The 25,549-nt window shown below is 38.7% G+C and overlaps 1 protein-coding gene across 6 annotated transcripts in view; it reads left to right on the forward strand.

The window, feature by feature from the left end:
* The window catches only part of ARAP2 (ArfGAP with RhoGAP domain, ankyrin repeat and PH domain 2), a 158,690-nt gene that overhangs the window by 89,169 nt on the left and 43,972 nt on the right, over nucleotides 1–25,549 (forward strand). For all 6 annotated transcript variants that reach the window (XM_045182758.3, XM_071221308.1, XM_053922423.2 and 3 more), the window contains 4 exons: nucleotides 10,305–10,468; nucleotides 15,668–15,880; nucleotides 21,013–21,118; nucleotides 24,492–24,639. In XM_045182758.3, coding sequence (XP_045038693.2) covers nucleotides 10,305–10,468; nucleotides 15,668–15,880; nucleotides 21,013–21,118; nucleotides 24,492–24,639 — 631 coding nt within the window. The remainder of the gene's footprint in view (nucleotides 1–10,304; nucleotides 10,469–15,667; nucleotides 15,881–21,012; nucleotides 21,119–24,491; nucleotides 24,640–25,549) is intronic.

Below are 25,549 nucleotides of genomic sequence, written 5' to 3' on the forward strand. Positions count from 1 at the left end.
TGGAAAAAACCACATGGACTCTTTGGCCAACCCATCAGATTTCAGAATTACCCATATATAGAAGGGAAAGGTGAAAATCACTTACGGAGAGTCTTAGAGGAGAAGGGCAGGAGGAACACGTTGGAGCTTTCATGAATGCACATCATTTTGGAGGCAGGACGGTTGTCAGGAGGAGCAGCTACCCTGGAATATTAGGCTAGTTTACTCAGGGAGTGAATCAAGAAACCAAGAGAAAATGTGTCACAAAACCTGGAGAGTTTCAAGAAGGAAAGGATAGTCAAAAGTGTCAGGTGCTGTCTGATGAGAACAAATACTCCATCAGTAAGTGATGGGACTCCATTCGGTGATTTTGCAGAGGGCAGGAGGGATAAAGCAGAAACTGGATTAGATTAAGGCTGGGAACTGAGCAAACTGAAACAGTTGGTGAGGGTAGTTCGTCAAGGATGTCTGGAGTCAATACGATTATCAAGGCAGAAGGGATCTGACCCAGAAAGGGAATGTGTATGCAGTTTGTTTTTAGATGGCTTGAACTTGGGCAACCTTACATTTTGATGAGAGACACAGCAGAGGAGAGATTTAATGTATAAGAGAGAGGACAAGAGAACAATTGTAACAGGAAGAGAAGAGGGATTGGAGGGTGGTTTTGGATGTTGGCAGCTTTCTAGATTTGGTGGTGAGATGCTGAGAGAGACACCAGTCTGATGGTGTTCAGTTCTTAGTAAACTAGGAGATACAGGTGACTCCTGAGCTTTTGGCCTGGGTGACTTCCCCAGTGGTTGTATCATTTACCAAGATAGGGAATACATACTTCCCTCCCAGCACTCAAACAAGGCCCATTGATTATAGATGGGATTGTTAAGAGCTATTTTAATCCCTGCCCAAAGAGAATTTCATTGCACTGCCCTCTTTCTCATCTCTCTCTTGATCTATTAGCCCCTTGGGAATAACGACTATCAGCTGAAGTAGGTTGTGTTAGACTTGTCAATGACAGATAAAATTGTGGCTTTAGGTAATAAAACAACTTCCAATTATTCATGTTGATGGCATGTAGAGATAGTGAGTAATTGAAAGAGTGAGAGAAACCAACCAGCTGTAAGTTTTAAACTTTTTTTTTTTCCTAGTAACTGCTGGAACCGGAATTGGGAATTATAAATAAATATAATGAATTAATTTTACATTTTTCCCTGTCTTTATCTACCTTTGATTAAGGTGCTAAAATATATTAATGTTCCTTAAAGCCAAGAAGGAGAAAGAACCCTCTGAACTGGAAAAGTTCATGAATTGATACTAATCCACTGAATATAGTCACTATTTAGATATATATTATAATCGTTATGGTAATTTTCTCTATATGCATAGCATGAGTGCCTTTAGACAGAAAAATATTGCAATAATATTTTCCACACCCAGACCATTTTTGCTACAAAAAACTCTATAAACAGAAGGTGTTCCAGATGGTGTCGCTTTAATGTGTATTCTTTGTATACTTTAAAAATTATTAATTTGGAAAAATAAAGCTTTCTTGATTACACTTAAGGGTTTCTGGCATGCGGTTTGGTGCTGTTCCTGGGACTGGATCCTGTCCATTTCTTTTATGCCTTAATCAGAATTTCTGTCGTCAAAACCAGAAAAGTCGTGGTTTTGAATGGCTGTAGTTTGTCAGTGAGCGCTCTGGGCCACAAGGGCAGAAGGCCTTTTCCTGGACAGTAGGTTATATACTCACTTAACTGGAATTTTTAATAGATTAATCCATCCTTTTCTTAAAATGTGCGAACTGTTTCTGCACCTCAGCCCACACTTTCTCTATACCCCTTTCTGATAAGTAAGCTACAGCGTTCACCATCTTCACATTATATAGCTGCATAACCGTTTGTCGAAGACACCGATGATTAACTTTTACCAAAAGGTGGTTGGCTGTAAGGAATACAGTAAACATGAACGAATAATAACTCAGCTGTGTTATTAGAGATAGAAAAGATGGGCATGTTTTTTTGTTTGTTTGTTTTTTCAAGATTCCTTGGTTGACCTATGGTAAATTGTAATGCTCTTCACGGTTCCCAAGCCTGACTGCATTCAGTTTTAATTGCAAATTCCAGACATAAAGCAGCTAACGTTGGGGAATAAACATTTTATCAGTATGTCCCACAATTTTGGAACAGCCTACTTTTCTTAATTTAGGAGATTAACACCCTAAGTTTAAGATTCTTATTTTATACCAACTTACTACGTGTGATATTTTTCCCTCCTTGAATTGTGTTTTCTATCAGCCATGTTAGCAATACTCGGGAGGGTGAATTATCTCAAAGTGGTTTCTAAATTGTGCATGTAATTGCAAATTAAACAGTAGCCAATTGCCCACAATATCAGCTTGACTGCTTTTGTAACTTTCTGATGATTTAATTCGAAGAGATGGTTTAATTTGAATGTTGCCAAGGTAAACAAGAGATTCTCTTCTCTCACCACCCCCACAGGTTTTACAAAAAGAAAGAGACTATTCAAATTTACCTTAGGAAGTGATATTTTTTGTTAAAGAAAATTATAATGCATGACTATTTTACAAAAAGTGGATTTAAAGTATGTATTATTTGCTTGACAGTTTACTTCAATCACTTCAAAGCCCTGTTTATCTACTAAAACATAAGCTTACAAACAAATAAATTAGATATGATGTGAAAAAATACAAAAGAATGAGATCTTTTCTAGATAGAAAAATAGAATCAGGATAATGAGTTGTTTCATTTTTAAGAGAAGTATTTTTAACTGGATCTGGGATTCTTGGCTAAAATTTCAGTGGGAAAAAATCAGGCGGCCAGAAGACTAAGGTATGTCAAGAGGTGGCAACAACAGGTTCAGAGAAATAGGATGGGCTAGGAAACAGCTTCAGTGCGGGTTGGCCATAACCTTAATTCCTTGAGGAGGGTGCATGAACCAATGGGCCTAGAAGATAGATTGATAACATGTTAGTTTTATCAATTACATTTAATTAATATCTTGCCTTGTTTTAGAAAAAACTGCAGGCCCTTTACAAGAGTACAGAGACTCTTATCTGGCATCAAACTATGTTACAAGGCAACTACAAACAGAACAGTCTGGTACTGGCATAAGAACAGACACGTAGATCAATGGAGCAGAATAGAGTGCCCCAAAATCAACCCATGTCTCTATAGTCAATTAATATTTAACAAAGGGGGCAGGAACATAAAATGGAGGAAAAATAGTCTCTTCAACTTGCAAACGGTATTGGGAGATCTAGACAGCTACATGAAAAAAAAATGAAACTTGACCACCAACTTACACCCTACACAAAAATAAACTCAAGATGGATAAAAGACTTAACTATATAGTTGCGACACCATAAAAGTCCTAGAGGAGAACATAGGCAGGAAAATCTCAGATGTTCAATGCACCAATATTTTCACCGATATGTCCCTTAGAGCAAGGGATGTAAAGGAAAGAATGGATAAATAGGACTTCATCAAATTAAAAACCTTCTGTACAGCTAAAGAAAATATCAGCAAAATGAAAAGGGAACCAAATGTATGGGAAAATATATTTGCCAATGATACCCTGGATGAGGGTTTGATCTCCAAAATGTATAAAGAACTCATAGACTCCACATCAGGAAGACAAAAAATCCAATTAAAAATGAGCAAAGGACTTGAACAGATACTTCTCCAAGGAGGACATGCAGAGGACCCAGAGACATATGGAAGGATGCTCAGCATCAATAGCCATCAGAGAGATGCACATTAAAACCACAGTGAGATACCACTTCACACTGGTCAGAATGGCCACCATAAACAAGTCAACAGACAATTACTGGTAAGGTTGTGGAGAAAAGGGAACCCTAGTACTCTCTCGGTGTGAATGCAGACTGGTGCAGCCACTGTGGAAAACAGTGTGGAATTTCCTCAGAAAACTAAAAATGGAACTGCCTTTTGACCCAGTGATTCCCCCGCTGGGATTATACCCTAAAAATCCTGAAACATCAATTCAAAAGAACTTACGCACCCCAATGTGCATAGCAGCACAATTTGTAATAGCCACATGCTGCATGCAACCTAAGTATCCATCAGTAAATGAGAGGATCAAAAAACTGTGGTACATTTACACAATGCAATGCTATGCAGCAGAAAGAAAGAAGGGACTCCTACACTTTGTGACAGCATGGATGGAACTGGAGAGCATTATGCTAAGTGAAATAAGCCAGGTGGTGAAGGAGAAATACCATATGGTCTCACCTATAAGTGGAACCTAATCAAAACAAACAAGCAAGCAAAATAGAACCAGAGACATCGAAATAAAGAACAAACTGACAGTAACCAGAAGGGAAGGGGGAGAGGGATGATGGGCGAAAGAAGGGGAAGGGTTATGTCAAGGAACGTGTATAAAGGACCCATGGAGAAAGCTAAAGGGGGGGTAGGATTGAGGGTGTGAGGTGGGGGACAGGTGGGACAGGGGAAAGTGGTGGTGGGAAAATGGAGACAACTCTGCTTGAACAAAAAATATTTTAAAACTATTTTAAAAATTATTAGTTTTAAAATGAGGATTTGGATTGCTTCAACAGGCAATGGAAGACCATTAAAGGTTTTGAGCAGACTTAAAACAGGGATGTTCCTCATATCCCTGTAGGTAATTGCCTAATCGTGTGTAGAGATGAGATTGAAAAGCTGGATACCTTGCCTTCCTCAGGGAATCAGATGCCTAGAAACTTTCTATTGTTATGTGGGCTTCAGAAGGAACAAGCTCCTTAGGACAACATTTTCTGCCGTATTATTCTGTGGCACATCTCTGCATCTGCAGATTGCCTTAGTAATTGTTTGCCTGTTTGTGGCCAATATTCCATCGCTATGCAGCAGTTTCTTAACTAAAGGTGGCGAAAAATACTGTATCTCTATAAACTAAAATGAGGGTACTTTAGAGGTGCAATGACTAAATAACATTTTCCAGATTGCCATTTCAGCCATGAAGCAATAACTCTTGCCCATGCTCTCTCAGTTTGAACTAGAAAACTGCCCAGAATAGATGAACCAGCTGGTTTCAGGGTTGGGGACAATAGGCATTCCAGGATTGTGATCACGGAGAGAAGGGGGACAAATGAAGTAAGACGCAAGATCACCTTGGCTTCCTGTCCCTGGGCGTGTTACAGGCCACAGCACAGGGAATGGGGAGGCTCAAGGAGAATCCAGTGGTTTTGCTGCATCAAAGAGGTAGAGACAGGAGTTAGTGAATCTGTAGTCAGTAAAATTTGGAGGATGGAGTACCGTGGCGGAGGGTAAGATGTAGAGAAAGAGTTTCAAAAATCTTCACAGGCGTTCGCCTCCTTCTTGGCTGGCTCAGTGCTCCTCTGCGTATTTGCAGGGTGAAACTGCAAGCGGCCAGGCAGAAATAACTCTCGTGGTTGTGCTGCCAGAGCTTGACGCCGTTGGGGTCTGTTCACATTTCATCCAGCCATGTTACACAGACCTCATTAAACACACAGGGCATTAGCAGAGATCCCAGAAAAGTAACTCCATCGAATCAAGGCCAAGCCAGCCCTAGAGTAAAGGCTGCTCTATTTCTACCTGACTAAGCTTAGAAAACAGACCTCAAAGGATCAGCTGCTCCACAAGTATTTAATTAGTGGCCCGGGTCAGACGGGCAAATGATGCCAACACATTCTAAAGGAAGACAGCGCAGGGCTGACACTCGGTTCAGTCCTCCCAGAGTCTTAGCATGTGTGTAAGACGACCAGTGGTGTGAAAAAGCTGCAAATTCAGTGATAGGAACTGACCTGGAAATGGGGAAGAAAATGGAATTAGCAAAACATCCAGTGACTTATAAATATTAGAAGTGTTATCAAAGATGTAAAGGAAAACACAAACATAGCAAGAAAAACAATGAATAACTAAAAAAAGAACCAGCTGGAACTTATAAAGCTAAAGAACACAGTATCTGAAAAGTTTTTACTGGATTGGTTTAATGTAAGAGTAGACTCTAAATAAGAAAAAATGATTTTGAAGGCACGACAAAAGAAAAGATAAAACTTAAGCAACAATAGAAAAGACTGAATAGAACACCAGAGTCTCAGTGACCTGTGGGACCATATCAGGCAGTTTCAGTATAATTAGAATCCAAAACTGAGAGAAGAGAAAGATGGATTAAAAACAATCTGAATGTGATTAAACTGTAAACCCGCATGTGTTAAAATCAACATAGCTCAAGCATGATGAAGACAAACCACATCAGGACGCATCATAATCAAGTTCCAGAAAACCAGTGTGAGGATAGAAAAAGTCCCAGTGGAAAACACACATTAAATATAGAAGACAAAGATGAGAATGTCTTGTTAGAAACAATGTGCACCAGAAGAGAGTAGAGAGAAATCTTTTTAAATGCTGGCAAAAATAAAAAAGGAAAGGAAAAAAGAACACCTCAAAACAAAATAACCGGACCAATGGCTGTTAACCTAAAATACTCTATTCAACAAAAATACCTCCCAGAAATGAAAGGAAAATGAAGTATTTGTGGGCCAAATAAATGCTGACTTATACTAAAAAATTTGGTGTTTTTATTTCTGTATAACTGCTTAGGATATTTGTGGAGTCAGTTATCTGTTATTTGCTTTTTAGTTGTGTTTAAAATGTTATCTACGTGAATTTATTTTTATACAGATTTGTTGGTTTTACTATTTGTGAAGATGCCTCTGGTTCTTGTCAGGTAGACTAGGCTTAAACATGACAGACTACACTTTGTAGTAACTATATAGGGATTTTGAGAAATTGTTTGTGTTAGTCCTGGGACTTGGTTTCTGGGTCTTCTTGGACTGTCTCGATTCGTTATAGGGTGTGGATGTTTCTTTATATGGCTTTGAAGTCCCCTTTCCATACGTGCTTGAGAAATGGGTGATAAGAACAATTCTCTCTACAAGTAGACTTCTTCAAAATAACTTCTCAGATTTTAAAGATGTAAAGGAATGTTTCTTTGGAATTCTCATCCAGAAATATGAAATGGTTGTTTGGTAACACTTGAAATCACACACTTCACCCAGCAGCAGTGTTGAAAGTATCTTTTGATGCTTTGTTCAGTGTGCACAGAGTTCAGATCAGCATCAGAGAGGAAAGTTGTTGAACTGATGCTGTTCAATGTCAAAGTCAATGTGCACAGAGGTTAGATAAACATCAGAGAGGAAAGTTGTTGAACTGATGCTGTTCAGTGTCAAACATCTGCTGAACTAGGTGATATATTTTAGGATTCAGTCCTTGACAGGTTGACTCCGGAGTTGTCATGCGTTCTACCCCTCACTAGTTCACAAGGAGACAGCTAAACTTGTCATCGTGGGATTTCTTCTGACAAAGGAAGTTATATCTGTGAAACATTCATAGTTAATGTCAGAATTATACTGGTACTGTGGGAGGGCCATTGCATTTTGGATTTCTTTCACTACTTGCTGAAATGCCTACTGTAGTACTTTGTTTAAAAACAAACAGTTTCAAATATTTTTTTTATTTATTAATTTTTAGAGAGGGGAAAGGAGGGAGAAAGAGAGGGAGAGAAACATCAATGTGTGATTGCCTCTCATGTGCCCCCTACTGGGGACCTGGCCCACAACCCAGGCATGTGCCCTGACGGGGAATCAAACCCGCAACCCTTTGGTTCTCAGGCCAAGACTCAATCCACTGAGCCACACCAGTCAGGGCAAAACAGTTTCAAATATTTTATATCAAATTTAGAGCTTAATCATTAGGTTAAAAAAACAACACCAACTAATACTCATAATTAAAATGCTCTTTCTACCTAAACTCCTGAATTTAGCAAGAGATAATTTTAGTTAGGTCTAGCAGTGTAGAGGCCTGATATTTCTCAAGGAAATTACCTGAGTTACACAGTTTCATTTAGACAAATGTTCCCAGCAATACAGTGCTTTTGAGCTAAAGATGATGCCAGATAAGTGAAAAGGCCAAAGCATGCTAGGAATATGAGAGTAGCAGAATTCTTCAAAAAGAAGATTACAAAACCTGGAGGTTAGGGCTGCTGTAGTGATGTTGGAAAATACAAACAATAGATAAAGATGTCAGAGAGCAGGAGATGAAGATTTTGGACATTAATGAAGTATTGATAGTTACAGCAAGTTCATAAGACTGTGTAAGTGTGGTGAGGTACTGGTAACTCTGTCTTCTTAGGGGAGCATTTCAAGAAAAGAAACCAGAGGGGGAAAATGCCATTTATTTTCTTTTTAAATTGAATTAGAATTATCGATAGCATAAAAGATTACCCTTCTCGTCAAAACAAAAAAAACACAACAACCCAGCATTTATGCAGCTCATTCTTCTCTTTTGTTGAATCCACAGTAACCCTCTCACAGTTTGAAACTGAGATTAAATAGTTTTACTTTGGTATAAATATACGTTTATAAGTTTACTTTGGTATGTTTATTAATATAAATTTACTGTGGTATAAATAAAAATTGATTTGAAACCTCAGCTTCACTATATCTAGTGATAAGACTTCGCAATTATTATGTACCTGCTAAATGCCAGGCACCGTGCTAAAGACTAAAGAGACTGAAATGCTTTCCTTGCTTACCTGTGTGACATTTGGATCTAACAGCCAAAATAGTCTCAGCCCTGGCTGGCTGGCTTGGTTGGCTAGAGCATTGTCCCGGTACACCAAGGCAGCAGATTTGATCCTCGGTCAGGGCACATGCAAGAGTCACCCAATGAATGCATACTAAGTGGAACAACAAATTTATATTTCTCTTTCTCTCTTCCTCTCCCCTTTCCTCTCTCTCTCTCTCTCTCTCTCCAATCAATAGATAAAATATTCTCAAACATAGCATAGATGGCATACCGGAGGGCAGAGGGGCTCATGGGGATTAAGAAGGGACCTGTTGCACACTAAGCACAGCAAGACACAGGCCCAGTATCAGGGAGGGACATCTGGAGTACACCTGGGAGAAGATTGGGAGTTGCCAGCCAAAGAGCAGGAAGTATTTATTAGTTTGTGTTACAAAGATACAGAGATGTGATTTGTTTAATGTGACACGGTAGAAGGGATGGCAAAGTTGAAGGGGAAGGATGGCGAGATCATGAAGACCTTTTCATCTTGAGAACTCCAGAGCTAAAGAACTGTGATCAAGAAATGATGTCTTTAGCTTTGCATTTTGGAAAGATCCTTCTGGCATCCCCAGAGAGGAGGGATTAGAGAGGTAGAGGATGAGGAAAGGCGTTCTCTGTGGAGGGGTTTTAAAGACTTCAAAGAGCAATAAGGACCTGAAGTAAGTTGACGCTGAAACGAAGAGGAGGCAAAGTGAATATGTCAGGGACCTAGAAGCTACTGCATTCTGTAACTGAATTCATGGGGGAGTGATGAGGTGAGGGGTGCGGGGTGGGGCTAATTTGTAATTAATCCTAAATTTTTGCTGGGATAAGTGGAAAACTGTAGAACCAGTTTGGTAGGAGGAGGCAGAAAGCTTTGAGATGCTTGTGGCACATTGCGGTAAAGGTGTCCAAAAATTAATACAATTTAATATTACGGTTTATTACTTAGTTATCCATATTACATAAATCCAGTGCCGAGATAGGTGCTTTTACTATCCTCATTTTTCCAGTGATGCACCTGAGGCCCAAAGAGGGTTGGCAACCTCTGTCAGGTCACAGAAGAAGTAAGCGCAGAGCTAAAATTTGAGTTCTGGAAGTGATCAAATTGCCCACTATCTTAGATGTTTCAAGCTTTTGCTGTTTGATTACATGGAGATCTGGTCTGTAAGACAAAATCATAGCTGGGATGTTAAAGACTGATTTACACATGAGGGACCAAACCACTGGCCTGGAGGACACGTCCCTGGAGAGGCCTAGGAGTTCAGAGGAGTAAGTGAGCTTGGAAAAGAAAGATAGGAAGACAGGCCAGAAAGAATTGTGCTGAAGAGCCAAATTGGGTGAAATTTCTCTCTCTCTCTTTTTTATAAGAAATGAACTCATCATCAGTTCTAAAATTTTGAAAAGTAAAGCCACATCAACCCAGTAGAATCACTGTGATTCTTACCAGAACAGTTTCGGTTCACATATTCAGAAAGAGAATAACAGGCTAAGGTGTGAAAGGAGGTGAGACCCCAGAGTCAGAGGACTTCCTCTGCTCTAGGGAGAGATGTGACCGACTGCACAGGGTACAGAAGGTTTTGAGTGGAAGCTGAAGGCAGATGGAGGCTTTTTCTTCTCATGGGTGAGACAAGATCACAAGTGTGTGGATTTTAGGATCATTTGTCTAGAAGTAAGAATTCTTTTTTAAAGCAAAATTATAATTTGAAATGCTTTTAAACTTTACAGGACATTATACATCCATGGGCACACCAAGTTGGATTTCACAGTCTGGCATACTGCAATTGAAAAAGCAGCAGGTACAGATGGTGATGCTTTACAGGATCAGCAGCTCAGCAAAAACGACGTTCCCATCATCGTGAACAGCTGTATAGCATTTGTTACACAGTATGGTAAGGATCACAGAGGTTTTTATTCAGCCCCCGGAACTCATAGTATCATTCTCACTGTTTTTAAGTGGTACCTCCATTGGACCGAATTAGAGCCTTTTATATTTGTAGTCACCTCAAAAAATAAAAGTAAAAACGTAGTCACTTCAGCTAAAGGCCATTCCTTCTCCCAGTAAAGCTCATTTAAATTATATAACTTTTACCATTTTCTTCTTCCTTTACATGCATACAAATTTAAATACCAGGTTGAAAGGATCTATGTTGTAAAATGTGTATAAAAATAGGTTAAAGAGTAGTTTGCAGATGTCACAGCCCACAGTAAAGTCTGGGGGAGTGCCGTGTGCTGCCTTGGCGTGGTTTCAGAAGTGGTGAACTGTGGGGCGGTATGTAAAAGAATTTCCTTTTTTCAGCATGTATACAAGTGTGTAGGTATTTACTTTACTTACCATGTTATTGGTCTCATGTTTACATTAAGAGTCATGGTTATTGATTGTAATATAGTTCTCACTTAATTGTACCTTTTTTTGAATAGTGTGCGGATAAAAAAAAATGAGACCCATGGTCTAGCTTCATTTTAATACTCTTTTAAAAAAATATTTTATTTGCTTATTTTTAGACAGAGGGGAAGGGAGGAAGAAAGAGGGAGAGAAACATCAATGTGTGGTTGCCTCTCATGTGCCCCCTACTAGGGACCTGGCCTGCAACCCAGGCATGTGCCCTGACTGGGAATTGAACCAGCAACCCTTTGGTTCACCGGCCAGCACTCAATCCAGTGAGCCACACCAGCCAGGGCTCATTTTAATATTCTGAAATATTTAATGCCTGAAAAGTACAAAAGGATGCTTTTATTGTTCATATTTATTTTCAACTTACTATGAATTCTTCTAGTTCCTTCTTTCTGTTACAGATTTCTTTAATACTTTAGAAGGTAGACATTTCTTAACTATATTTTTAATATAAAAATGTTTCTACCTTTTAATCTGTAGATAAATGCCACTGAGTTAGATTACAAATGTAGACACAAGTGCAAGGATTGACCTGGTACTTTGGAAGGGGCAGTGATGTTTTTGTTCTCCTAAAATTAAATTAGATATGTGTTTGGGTGATTTTAATTTGAAAAGAAAGTATTATCGATGAAACGTTGTGATTCACTACATAAAACTTTGTGTTACTAGTTTGTTACGTATTTATGGAGTGTCTGTTGTGTGCCGGCCGCTGACCAGGGTGCTGGAAATATGGCAGGGGGAGTAGAGAGTTAAAGACAAGTCCATGAATCATGTGTTTCTGCATGAGAAGTGACAATAAACCGACATGTAACAAAATATCAGAAATAACAAAAGCTATAAAGAAAAATTTTGGAAATTCATTATACATGTACACTAATTTATTTTCTTCTAAGAAGAGTGCTATTTTAAGTATTTCTACTTATTTAAGTATATAACTATACTTGTAAGTCAAGTATAGTTATCATTGATATTCAGATTTGTTGTGTTAAGTTATATATCTTCTGTTAATATGTATTTAATCACATCATGTGGATATCACTCTGTGAGGTTTCTTCCCATGGTAGTATGCCGATGTATCTCTTAGCAGCCATGCTCATCTGTTCATTAGAAAATGCGGGAGAAAGAAGATTATCCTCTCCATTTTATTAGTTATTCTGTATCAGTGCACTTGCATTTTGCAGGTATGAATGAATCGCACACGTTATGTTTTAGAAAGAGTGTAACCTCATTGGGAGTTTTCACATCATGTTAGTTTCATAATGGCATAGCGTCTTATCAAGCCAAAAAATGATTAAAGTAACTTGACTAGCTCCAGTGTATACAAATAATTTTCTCTGGGGAAATCAGAACTTACTTTGTGATGTTTATTTGAATTTAAAATCATTAAGCATTAGATTGTTTTCAACTAAATTTCATACATTATATCTATTTTGTAATCTAAGACAAGGTACATTAACTTGAATATTAAAGTAATAAAGCCAATGAAAGACTCTTTTTTAAAATGTGTTTTATTTTAATGAGCAGAACATGGGGAAAACCCCAATCTTATTAGAAAATGTCCAGTGATTATAGGACGCAGTTGGTCATCTCAGAGCTTTTAAGGTCACACTTATTTTGAACCTTCTGACATTTGGGTTAAAATTTGATGGCCAGTTTTTTGTGTGTTCATTACATCAATGTTTGAACTTGACTGAGTTCACAGTACAACTTTTAGAATTTTAATTTTAATTATTATTTTTTAAAGAGAATTTTTAAAATATTTATTTATTTTTAGAGAGGAGAAGGGAAGGAGAAAGAGAGGGAGAGAAACATCAATGTGTGGTTGTCCCTCGCATGCCCCCTACTGGGAACCTGGCCTGCAACCCAGGCATATGCCCCGACTGGGAATTGAACCCATGACCTTTTGGTTTGCAGGCTGGCATTCAGTCCACTTAGCCATACCAGTCAAGGCAGAATTTTAGTTTTTAAAATGAGTTACAGTAGTTAGTTCATGGGGGGCATTAATTTTTATTAAAAAATTATGTTCAAATTCACATTCAGTTAACTTATTTGATTACCAGCTACTAGAAATTCATTCATAGTACCTCAGAAATCTTAGTCACAATTTTTTTCTTTTGGAATTTGCTTATTCTTGCATTAAGTAGTCATTTATTAAATACCTACTGAGTTCTAGGCACTGTGTAACTGCTGTTTACAGTGAATAAGCATACCCTTGCCTTCTAGGACTTTATAGATTTGTGGATCAAAGACAAACAAGTGGATGGATAGTTCCATCCCAAGTATACAAAATTCTATGGTAGAGAGGTTCTGTGGTTGGTACAGGCCTCCTTGTGTGTAGGGGTAAATCTCACCAAGAGTAGTCATGGGGGGCTTCATGGGTGAGGCGGTGCCTACCATGAGTCTTAAGAGAAAAGAGGAGCTAGTTAGAAGGAAGAGGAGGAAGCTGTGTGTGCCCATGCGTGGAGTCATGAGGGGCGTTGTCTGTTTGGGAACTTTGTGTAGTTCATAGGCCCAGAACTTAGTGTGAGAAGAGGGGATAGACAAAAGAGGCAGGAGAGTAAGGAAAGTTCAAGTAGGGTCTACATATCGCAATTAAATCCTCAGACTTGCCCTGCAAGCAGTGAGAGGGCAGTTTGCTGATTTTTAGGCACATCGGTGACACCAGTGGGCCTGTGTCTTGGATCCCACTGTCGTCATTGTCGAGACAGATTGGATAGTGCCTGAGAATGGGGCAGGGAGTCGCAAAACCAAGGAGGAACTGAGTGCACAAAACAACAGCCTGTAGGATTCAGGAAAGCGGGAGTGTGAGAGTGAGGTGACGATGGAAAAATCTGTGTGGCATAGAAGTTTTTTTTTAATGCAGTAAGTGAGAAGGAAAGGTGCTGACTTGGAAAGGACTCGGGGGAAGGCAGTGCCGTGTATTGAGATACAGGAAGGAAACAAAGAGCATGTTGAGATTGGGAGGTGAGGTAGTGAACGGGGCAGGGGAATTAATTTCTTTTAGGTTATTTTGATTTCTCTGAATGTATGATATTTGTTATGTGTATATGGTATATGTTTATTAAAATGTATTTATATGTGCTTGAAATTTAAAAATTACAACCTGGACGGAAAAGTGTTGGGTTGGCCAAAAAGGTCATGTTCATTTAGTTTTTTCCATAGTATGGCTCTAGTAGTGCTTAGTTGTCTTTAACTTCATTTGAAACAATTTTATTAGATTGTATTGTGACAACTGTTGTATCAGTGTGCATTAAAAAAAGCTCACAATCGGTGGATTTTGTGCAATCATTTTAATATTGGAGGTGGAAGAAGATATGTAGCATTTTTGGTATATAATGCTTTATTATTGCAAGAAAGTAAAACTGCAACTGAAATGCAAAAAAAGATTTGTGTGGTGTATAGAGGATACTGTGACTGATAGAATATATCAAAAGTGGTTTCTTGGCACTATTGACACTGTGGCCAAATAATTCTTTGCTTTGGGGCTGACTTACGCACTGGAAGATGTTTAGCAGCACCCCTGGCCTCTACCGACTAGAAGCCAATAGTGGGAGATAGCTGACATACTCAAAATATCCAAATCAGTAAAGTTACTGGTGAAAATGAAACATGTGTCTTTATAGGAAAAAAACCTAAACAAACTTCGGCCAACCCAGTATTTGTAAGTAGTTGTTGAGGTTGGGCGGGTTTACCCAGAGAATTTTGTGGAGGAATGGGGAGTGAGGAGAATGGAGGTTGGGATTCCGGAGCCACCAGTGTATGCTAGATGAGCAGAAGAAATAGAAGACTGGCAGAGTAGCCACAGAGGAAGGTGGGGGATGGGTATGACGTCATGATGCCCTGAAAACCATGAGATTAAAGTAATTTTAATGGGGACTCACGTGGAGTGTCAAACACCAGAGGACTGCCATTAGATGAAAACTGAGTAGCATCTAGAAAATAGGAGTCATTGATGTTCTTGATGAAGGTTGTCCTAATAGAGTGGGAATTAGGCACAGAATGTGTGGTTAAAGGATTAACAGGGATGCGAGATAGTAGAAACAATAAATACACAAAACTGGGCTCAGTTTTGGAAGGAAGGGAAACAGGAGGCCGGGGAGGGGCCAGGGAGGATTTTTGTTTCCGTATCATCGACTTTGTTGCCTCCATCATCATCACTCCTGCTTATCCTAACCGCTACTGTTTCTCTCACTTTATATGGGCACTTGATGAATCAATAACTTTGTAAAAAAAAAAAAAAAAAAGGAGATGCAACTCTCTGTCGGGAAGAAGGTGAAGGTGGGAACAGACGGACGTTAATAGAGAAGTGTGAGGGCAGAGGGTTGAGGAAATGTATGGGAGAGAGCCTCAGTTTTGTCAGTGAAACTGGAGGCAGGTTTGTGTTCCAGGGGTGAGTGAAGATTGGGCAGTTGCTATAACAGGACAGTCGAACAAGGTACTGTGAAGGACTGGGGGAAGGGCTGACCAGGGTCTTGCTAAAAGCTGAGACTGGAATATTTCATCAGGCTTATTATACTGTGAATACTAAAATTAGGGGGGCAAGCCTTTTCCCCTCACACATGGTTATTACATCAGTGCTTAGATAATTTTGTCTTGCTCATCATCCCAGTGCAAACATTTGTTCAATTTTTAAGATATCTAAGTGGATTTTGATTTCAGATTTTTTTTTCATACAACTTTTTTTTTTTAAACAAAGGTTTAGGGTGCAAATATATCTATCAAAAGAATGGTGATCCTTTGCGTGTACGTGAACTCCTGGAGAGCTTCAAGAAAGACGCAAGAAGCTTCAAACTGAGGGCTGGGAAACATCAGCTGGAAGACGTGACGGGCGTGCTGAAGAGGTTTCTGTCTGACATTGACGACGCCCTGCTTACCAAGGAGCTCTATCCATACTGGATCTCTGCTTTAGGTAATACACGTAGTGCAGACGTCATGAATGCTTGCCTTGACATTGGATAATTAGGTTTTTAAACTCTTCTTTGATAATTTGAAAATGTAATTGAAGGGGAAAATATACATAGGGCTCAGAAGAGAAACTTGTGTAAACATCAGTTGTTGTTTATATCTACCTAAAAAGAAATTTAGAGTAATAATTGCTAAGCAGTGTTACATATACTTAGCTTTCAGTAGATATCTTAAGTCTTACTCAGCTTGAACTTGGGAAGTGTGATAGTCAAGCCCACATATGCTGTTAATTTCTCATTAAGATTAAAATGAAAGATTTACTATAAGATCAGTTCTATAAGATTTCCTACATGGCTCTTTCTGCTTTCCTCCATTATTTATTCTTCCTGTTGGGAGTACATAATGACAATTTTTTACTCTTTATTTCCTCCAGATTGTGTTGAATGAATATTTAAGAAATGACCCTAGACAAGTAGTTTACTAAATGACTCATTTGGCCAAAATGACTTCATTAAACCTGTGTTTATATCCATTAATTTAAAACAACTCCTTTTGACTTCTGGCCAAGATGGAGGCATAGGTAGATACACTGTGCCTCCTCACACAACCAAAAGAAGGACATCAGCAAATTTAAAAACAAAAAACAACCAGAGTTGCCAGAAAATTGAACTGTTTGGAAGTCCAACAACCAAGGAGTTGAAAAAGAAATATTCATCCAGACTGGTAGGAGGGATGGAGATGGGCAGCTAGGGCAGAGAGGACTCACAGTGAGGGAGCAGCTGGAGGGCTGGGGCAGGTGAGGCGGTGGCTGGTGGACTGGTGATCCCACATTTGCATGTGGATAAACTGGAAGGAACAACTGGAGAGCAAGACAGACCACGCAACCCAAGGTTCCAGTGTGGGAAAATAAAGGCTCAAACCTCTGGGTGAAAAAATCCTATGGGGGTTGCCGTGGCAGAAGAAACTCCCAGCCTCACAGGAGAGTTCCTTGGAAAGGCCCACAGGGTCTTAGAACATACACAAGCCCACCCACCCAGGAATCAGCACCAAAAGGGCCCAATTTGCTTGTGGGTAGCAGGGGAAGTGACTGAAAGTTGGCAGAGAGTGGAGGAAGCAGCATTGTTCCCTCCCGGGCCCCTCTCCCACATGCAGCACCACAACGCAGCCACGTGGGTTGCTCCTCCCTGGTGAATACCTAAGGTTCTGCCCCTTACAACGTAACAGCTGTGCTGAGTCAAAAAAAAAAAAAAATGGCCCTAATGAAAGAACAGATAAAAGTGCCCAAAATAAAACTAAGTGATGAAGAGATAGCAACCTATCAGATGCAGAGTTCAAAACACTGGTAATCAGGATGCTCACAGAAATGGTTGAGTGTGGTTGAAAAATGGAGGAAAAAGTGAAGGCTATGCAAAGTGAAATGAGGAGAAATGTACAGGGAACCAACAGTGAAGGGGAGGAAATCAGGATTCAAGTTAACGATTTGGAGCAGAAGGAAGAAATAAACATTTAACTGGAACAGAATAAGGAAACAAGAATTCAAAATATTGAGGAGATGCTTAGGAACCTCCAGGACAACTTTAAACATTTCAATATCCAAATCATGGGGGTGCCAGAAGGAGAAGAGGAAGAGCAAAAAATGGAAAACTTACTTGAAAAAATAATGAAAGAGCACTTCCCTAATCTGGCAAAGGAAATAGACTTCCAGGAAGTCCAGGGAGCTCAGAGAGTCTCAAAGAAATTGGACCCAAGGAAGCACACACCAAGGCACATCATAATTATATTACCCAAGACTAAAAATAAGGAGAGAATCTTAACAGTAGCAAGAGAAAAAGAGACAGTTACCCACAAAGGAGTTCCCATAAGATTATCAGCTGATTTCTTAAAAGAAACCTTGCAGGTAAGAAGGGGCTGGAAAGAAATACTCAAAGTTATGAAAGGCAAGGATCTACATCCAAGATTACTCTATCCAACAAAGCTATCATTTAGAATGGAAGGACAGATAATGTTCTTCCAAGGTAAGGTCAAGTTAAAGGACTTCAACATCATCAAACCCTTATTATATGAAATGTTAAAGGGACTTATCTAAGGAAAAGAATAAGGTCAAAAACTATGAACAGTAAGATGATAATAAATTCAAAACTATCAATAACCAAACTTAAAAAGAAAACAAAAACAAACTAAGCAAACAACTAGAACAGGAACAGAATCACAGAAATGGAGATCACATGGAGGGTTATCGTGGGAGGGGGAGGGTAAAGAATGGGGGAAAAGGTACAGGGAATAAGAAACATAAATAGTAGGTACAAAATAGACGTGGAGGTTAAGAATAGTATAGGAAATGTAGAAGCCAAAGAACTTATATGAACAACCCATGGACATGAACTAAGGGCAGGGGCGGGGGAATGCAGGTGGGAGGGGTAGCGCAGGGTGGAGGGGAATAAAGGGGGGTGGGAAATGAGACAACTGTAATAGCATAATCAATAAAATGTATTTTTAAAAAAGAAATCACAAATGTTTTCCATGTATTTTCAGTGCTTTCAAAGTGACTTTTCAATTTTCATTTTTTTCATTTTTTATTTTTTATTATTCAGATACGCCATAATTTACTAATGTATTTCTTTTTTGCACATGTAATCTATTTTAAGATTTGGGGGGGGGGCAAGGAATGACCTTAAAATTTGACAATATTCTGCTGAAAAATGGTATTTTCCTATGAAAAACTTGTTTATTCTAAAACAGAAATGTGATATTTAAAGGGATTAATTTTGAAATGATGTCACAAAACATCCACAATTTGAACAATTATCCTACGAATGCCCCTTATTAATAAGTGCCAGCAAGAAGAGAGTAGTATTGCTGTTAGCATAAAGCTTTTCATTATTTACCTAATTCAGAAGTCTTTTATTTGCTTCCTGATTTTCCTCAAATCACAAGAAGAGTTGATGGTATAATTTTCTGGGCTATAAAATACGGAATTAGATGATACATCTCTTTAAGCCCTTGCCACCCTCATTTTTGTTTTAAAAAGATTTTATTGGAATTTATGAAGTTATAGTATCTATTTTATAAAGACTTACAGATTGTCTTAAAATTAGTAATCAAAAAGTGGTGACAGGTATGCTTTTGCTAAAGCTTCCAGTTCAACAGCAAAGATGTCTTGAACGTCATTCTGTCCGGAGGAGGCAGTTGGGAAGTGGCAGTGTGTGTTAAAGAGGAATGTACTCACCTGTCACTTGGACGTGAGTTCTTTGAGAATTGACTTGGGGAAGGCTTTGGATGCTAAGTCAAATAGCCTTAAAGCCCTTTGCTTTTAAATTCAGTGTAGCTCTCACCCTGACCTTTCAGAAGTGCCCTGTGTTAGGGCTGAAAAGGCTAAAGCAGAGCTGTCCCGGTGACCTCACAGGACATCTCTCTCTGGTCCTGTGCAGCCGAGGCGAAGAGTGCCTCACAGTGACGTAGCACCTGTTCCTACGATGGATGTTCTGTTCTGAGAACACTGTTAATTGTCCTATGACTGTGGCCAGTTGAATAGTACCTTATATTTTCTGTGCGACCTGACGTGTATCTTGCGTTTTACTTTTTTATTTGCCTAAGCGTTATTTTGAAAATGTCATGTACTATGTTTTTCTGTGTTTGTGAAAATAAGCTATACGAGCATGACTTGTTTTAAGTGTAGTAGTAGTAATTACTTTTTATTGAATAGATACAATCACTTCTACAGTTGGAAACTGCATGACATGAGGGTAAATGTTTGGATTATGCGAGGGGAAATAGTTCATTCTTAGTTCATTTCCAGTACAATCTCTGAATGTAATTCGGGTGTTCGCCCTTTTGCTTTTAGAGAGCCATTCGTCTACCAGCACAGATAGGTCAGTATGACGTTGTTTACTCGTACGGATCTCCGTGCAGGCTAAATGGGTATGAAAGGGCTGTCAGTTGCAGTTTTGAATAGGAGTGTATTTCAAAAACGTGTCACCGTGTTTCTTTCTTCCCAAGGATCCTAATGCCCTTTATAAGTGACCTTGAACTTCTAAAGAATCATTGATGTGCTGCCGGCTTTCTGTGAATAGAATAGGTAGGGCTAAGCAGAAAATGAAAAAGTCTTGCTTCCAAAAGTAGTTGAGGATTGAGAGAACATGTGCAGAGGTGGGCAAAGGTAGGTTACAGTTGCACTGTGACATTTTTTTTAGGTTAATAAAGCAGTCGTAATAATCATAACCTGCATGTGTTTTTTCCATACGGACACCTGGAAACCTGCTTTTGTCAACCCCTGTGTAAGTGCAATCCCCTTGAGTTACAAAGTCAGCAGGAGTTATTTATTTGAAGAAAGGTCTTTTATTTCCTCTGTGAATTAGTAGGTTAGACCAAACCATCACTACTCTTCTCCTGGGAACTAGAACTTGAGGGGTTCCTGTGTCTCCTTTCTCCAAGTATTTGTCTTCCTGGGCTTAGGAGAGTAGTTCTTTCTTGTCCACTTCTCCGTGACCAACCAGGTTCTGCCCACCACTAAGGCAAAGGGTTCATTCTCCTCTAAGTCAATGCCAGAGTCATCAGGGCTTGCACATGACTGTTTCTGTTGTGCCCTTTCCTTTTCCAGAGTCGAAGATGCCAGGGCTGGTGCAGTTTCCTTTGCACGTGTCTGCTGGGTGATGCACAGTTCATAGCACAGTCCATAGCTCACAGTTCATAGCTTTAGTTTGGGGAAGATTTTTATGATTTCTCAAGGGAAAAAGGAACAGAAATGTCATTTTCAAATACAAATAATGAAATCTTTCCATAGCCAGAATTAAAATACTTTTGGCTTATCTCTTCAATTTTCACTCCACTTTGAGTTATTAATTGAATATATTCCTATTAGGTGAGGTTCTGTGGTCCATGAAGTAGAAGATAAAATATAACCCTGGGCTTTGAAAGTGCTTATTTTTAATTATGAAGTATAAGAACTATAGCATGTAGCCATGGAATGTTTATATAAATATTTTTCTAGAATTATAGAGGTTTGAATATTTTTCTACTGAAACTTGATTGTGTCACTCAGTAAAATACAATTGTGAATATTGTTTTATAATAGTGTTAAAAGGTAAATTTGTAATACAGATGATGATTTTCAGCCTAAATTTTTTTTTTAACCTCTAGATACCCAGAATGACAAGGAAAGAATTAAAAAATATGGAACATTTATACGTAGTCTTTCAGGGGTCAACCGAGCAACGCTGGCAGCTATAATTGAACACCTTTACAGGTGGGTGGATTCATGAATTTTCTGGTTGATTTCAAACATAGCACTTGATAAGTCATTATACCCTGAATTTAAAGTACTGTGGTTAACCTTCTACCTGTGACCACAGATCTTTCACTATATCTTAAGAATGGTTTCCAAATGAAAATCCCATTAAACTGTCACTTTGGTGTCTCTTTCTGTAATTACGATGCATTTTAAGTAAATAGCATTGTAATTACAGAGCATAAAAACTACAGAGTTTCTTAAATGAATTGAAAGAAATCATGTACAGCATCCTGAGGTGCATAAGCAAGACTCTGAAAACTCACTTAAAAGGGAAGTTGGAGAAGGGAAGAAAGCGCAGTGGCCAGAATCCGTAGCAGGAGTCAGCCTGTGAGCCTGGCATTGTCTCGTGATGCACTCTTCATGGACTCTCATTTCTTCATTATCACTTTACCTCTAACCTGACTCTAGTTAGTGCTGGTGTCAGGCTGTTGATCAAATGAGGAAATTTTAAAAGTCAAAACCATTTTCCATGTCAGGGCATGCAGTTCCCTGCATTGGGGAGGATAGGAGAAATATGATGGTAGCTCGAGAAATAGTACCTGAAGGATGAGGATGTTTGAAAATAATCTTTTATATTAAAACCAAAGGTTTGTTTTGCTGTCAGTGAAAATTATCTCAGAGACTTTATTAAGTGTAAATCTCCCTGAAGGAATAGATGGTTGTAGCTTCCTGCAGGGGCGTAGAACTCCCTCGAATAAATTTCGAAGAAGCTGAATTCTGCTCAAAGTACTTCACTTGGAGTCTATATTCAGAAATCCTCCACAATTTACCTTTTCTTGTCATCTTTTCTAGCCACCACTTCCCATGCATGTGAACTCCATTACTATAAAACGTATTTTCATATCGCACCCTATAAATACACTGTACAGTCTACGTGGTCCTATCTCAAAGCCTGTGAGACATTGGGACTGATTTTTTTTTCCTTCAAAAATTGAAATAGTGACCAGGCTGCTACAATTTACTAACACTTTAAACATTGAGTTATACATAACTATTCTTATAATTCTTAATTCCGATTTGAATTTGAGATAACAGGTTCCTTCCCATCTTTCCTCCCTCCCTCCTTTTCTTCAACTAACATATATTTTAGCTTCTGTTGTGTACAAGACAATGCCTGTTCAGAGTCCATGTGAACGGAAATATTTGGGAATCATACATAAATTACAAAAATAGTCTTAAGTCTGCAGGTCCCAGACTGAGCACCAAGGAGCCCTGCGATGGCACAGTGAACACTCAGGGTGCAGTGGGGCATTTTATGTTTTTTAAAGAAGCCCAACATCATCGGGATGGGTTTTTAGTACATAGACGTTTAGCATGAGAAATGAACTTTTAGAGGAGGGTTTGAGTCATTCATTGTGTGTGGAGGTCCAGGGGATGCTTCAGATTTAAATAGACATGTGCAGTTGAGGGCATGGAATAATGACAAGTGTGAAAAATGAGCAAAGGATAGTTTCTAGGAATGGGTACGCTAGGGGGCAAGCTGGTCTGCAGCTGTCTGGCAGGAAGTTGTGAAAGGCTCTGTTAGGCTGCAAAAACATTTGGATTTTATTCCTTTAAGTGATAGGGAGTGACTGATTAAATCTGTTTGAGGATAATAACCCCTGTAATGGGGCGGGTTGGGAAGAGGCTGGAGCAGAGGTGTAGAAACTGATTAGGAAACGGTTTCCTTGGGCTTCATATGAAGGCCTGAGTAGGAGACTGAGCAGCTGAATAAGGACCACTGGGGAGTGCTAACCTGTGGGGGCTGAGGAATAAAGGAAGAAAAGGAAAATACTGTATTTTACGTACTTTAGGCAGAAATGAAGGCAGCTACAGAGAGTAAAGAGAGATAAAGAGTAGCAAAGGAAAACGCTTTTACAGAGGGAAGTCCTGAGCAAGGTGAGAATGTTTGATAGTATCGTCAAAAGTTTGAGGTCAGTTCGGATAAGGTCAGGTTGATGTAGCATTTAGTTCTATCCCTGCCCTAGAAAAAAGATTACTTCCTCCATGACTAACATTCCGTTAATTCCATTCACCAGATATTCATTATGAACTACAGTGTGATTAAAGCAAGTCCCCAACTGTGAGATGCTTTGATTCTAGGAACAGTCAGACACGCAGATAAATTTTCCAGGTGTTCTCAGCACAGCGTGATAAGAGTACAGAAGTGGTTTTGAGAGGGGTGTCCACAGTTATTACATTCTTCTCTATCAACTTGTGATGCCTTGTCATCCTGTACATCAATGGAATGAATGCACTTACTCCATCTCTGCTGTGCAGTTTGGCATTTTATTGTTTCTTACATATATTGCTGTCATGTTTACTCACTTGTTCTGTACCTGCTAGAGTCTTTGTTCTTGCAGAAGGTGCACCTACCTTAAACGTGCTTTATTCTTTTGATGGAGCTGGTCTCCCTTCTTGAGTATGTGTCCTAAAAGTTGGCAAATGTAATTAGGATATAAGGGGCTGCTTTGTGTATACAGCCAGTGTCAAATAGAGAGCATTAGTAGATACTTCCATGTATATCACTCAATGTTCTCATCTCATGCATTTTTATCAACATAAATTTTCTTTCATTATGGTGATGGCTGTAGTTTTTTTTGAAATTTTAATCTCTTTGAACTTAAATTTGTGACTATGTTAAATGCTCTTTATAAGGCCCAACTATAGTCTACTGATTGGGAGAATTGATTTGTCTGTTTATTTCTGTTCATTATAAGAAACAATTCTTAGTTATAGTCAAGAAAAGTGTAGTTGTACTTTTAAATTGTGTTTGCTTTTTAAGAGCTAATGTTCTATTGTAAATAAACATGCCAACATAGCCGCCAGGTGTTTTCTCACCTGATAATGCAGTTTCTGGAACATTCAGTTCAGCCCTGAACATTAAATCTGGAGCTCTCCACTATATGCCTCCCGATTCCCCTTTCTTGCCTTGTTTCTCACTTACCTACCACCCCCTTTCTCCATTTGATTTATGCTTCAGTCCCACAGGCCACAGCTCAGCCCCCAAGGTATTCTGCAAGCACACCTTTATGCCTCAGCCACCCATACATTGTCCCATTATCTGAAACTATTTGGATACAGTGCGTTCCTCTAAATCAGCACTCAAGGACTGCTTTGTGACTTAAGAGTACTATCTTCAACAGTAGTAGACTTTTCTTATGTGCTAAACTACACTCTTAGCTGCTTGGGAGAAAGAACTGTGTATTTATCTTTAAATCACCACTGCACCTTTTATATCTGAGACCTTCAATATATGTTAAAAATGATAAGTGAATGCTGTGACTTATGTTCCTGTGAAATTTTCAGATAGAAGTGTGTTGTAATGAGCTGTGCTCTTCTTCCACAGGGTTCAGAAATGCTCAGAAATCAATCACATGAACGCCCATAATTTGGCCTTGGTCTTTTCATCCTATTTGTTTCAAACTAAGGGACAAACTAGTGAAGAAGTGAATGTAATCGAAGACTTAATTAATAATTATGTTGAAATATTTGAGGTAAATATTTTATATCTTGTTCTTATTAAAATAGAATTCTTGTTTGCAAACAAAAATACATATTTTATGATGTTTTTATTCAGATCTTTATGAATATTTTAAAGAAAATAAAGGATAGTTATGTTTTATTTTTGATTTTTTAGATATAAGTAGCTTTGTAAATCTGGCTGGCTTTAAAGCTTTTTTACCATCTGGTGTCTGTTGGACAGAATATTTCTATTTATAGTGTTTTTATGTATTTCTCTCCTCAATATGTGTACTTAGAGGTGTGAAATTATGAATTTACAAACTCAGTAATAAATGCCAGACTCTTAAATTCTGCATTTGAAAGCATTTTCTTGTTTTCTTTTCATTGTGTACTGAATAGGAAAAAAATGAAAATTCTGAAATACGATTCTGTGTTTTTTACTAAGTCATCTGTGTTCTAATTACTTAACTTTACAATTTGCTGTTTTTATGAAGTTAATATTTTCATGTTTCATCAAAAAACTGTTAGAATAAGGATGGCTTCTTAGTTCAAAGAAGTAAAAATAGAGGAAATAAGACCAGGGTTTGAAAATGTAGGAAATGCAGGGGATACAGGTCAGCGGTCCAGCTCCACCGTCGTTTCTGGCATCTCGGTTCTGTTATTCAATGTTTTTCAGCATTCCCTCCAGCGGTGTATTAACAGATGCATTGTTTTCCAGTGCTGTAGGCACACTGGATGAAATCAAAAGAGTTAATGTTATTAGGTTACTATTTGTAGAGTTTTTACATTTTTATAATAACGGATCACAAGGTTCCTTAGCCCAGGGACGGAACTGTATTTGTAAAGTAAAATGACCATGGTTTGTATCCTAATTTATATAGGAATGCACACCAGAGTTGTCGGATTCTCTCTGCTCTGTGATCTCCTTATTATCTCTTTCTA

The sequence above is a fragment of the Desmodus rotundus genome, chromosome 4 (genome assembly GCF_022682495.2).
Source record: "Desmodus rotundus isolate HL8 chromosome 4, HLdesRot8A.1, whole genome shotgun sequence".
Taxonomy (NCBI): domain Eukaryota; kingdom Metazoa; phylum Chordata; class Mammalia; order Chiroptera; family Phyllostomidae; genus Desmodus; species Desmodus rotundus.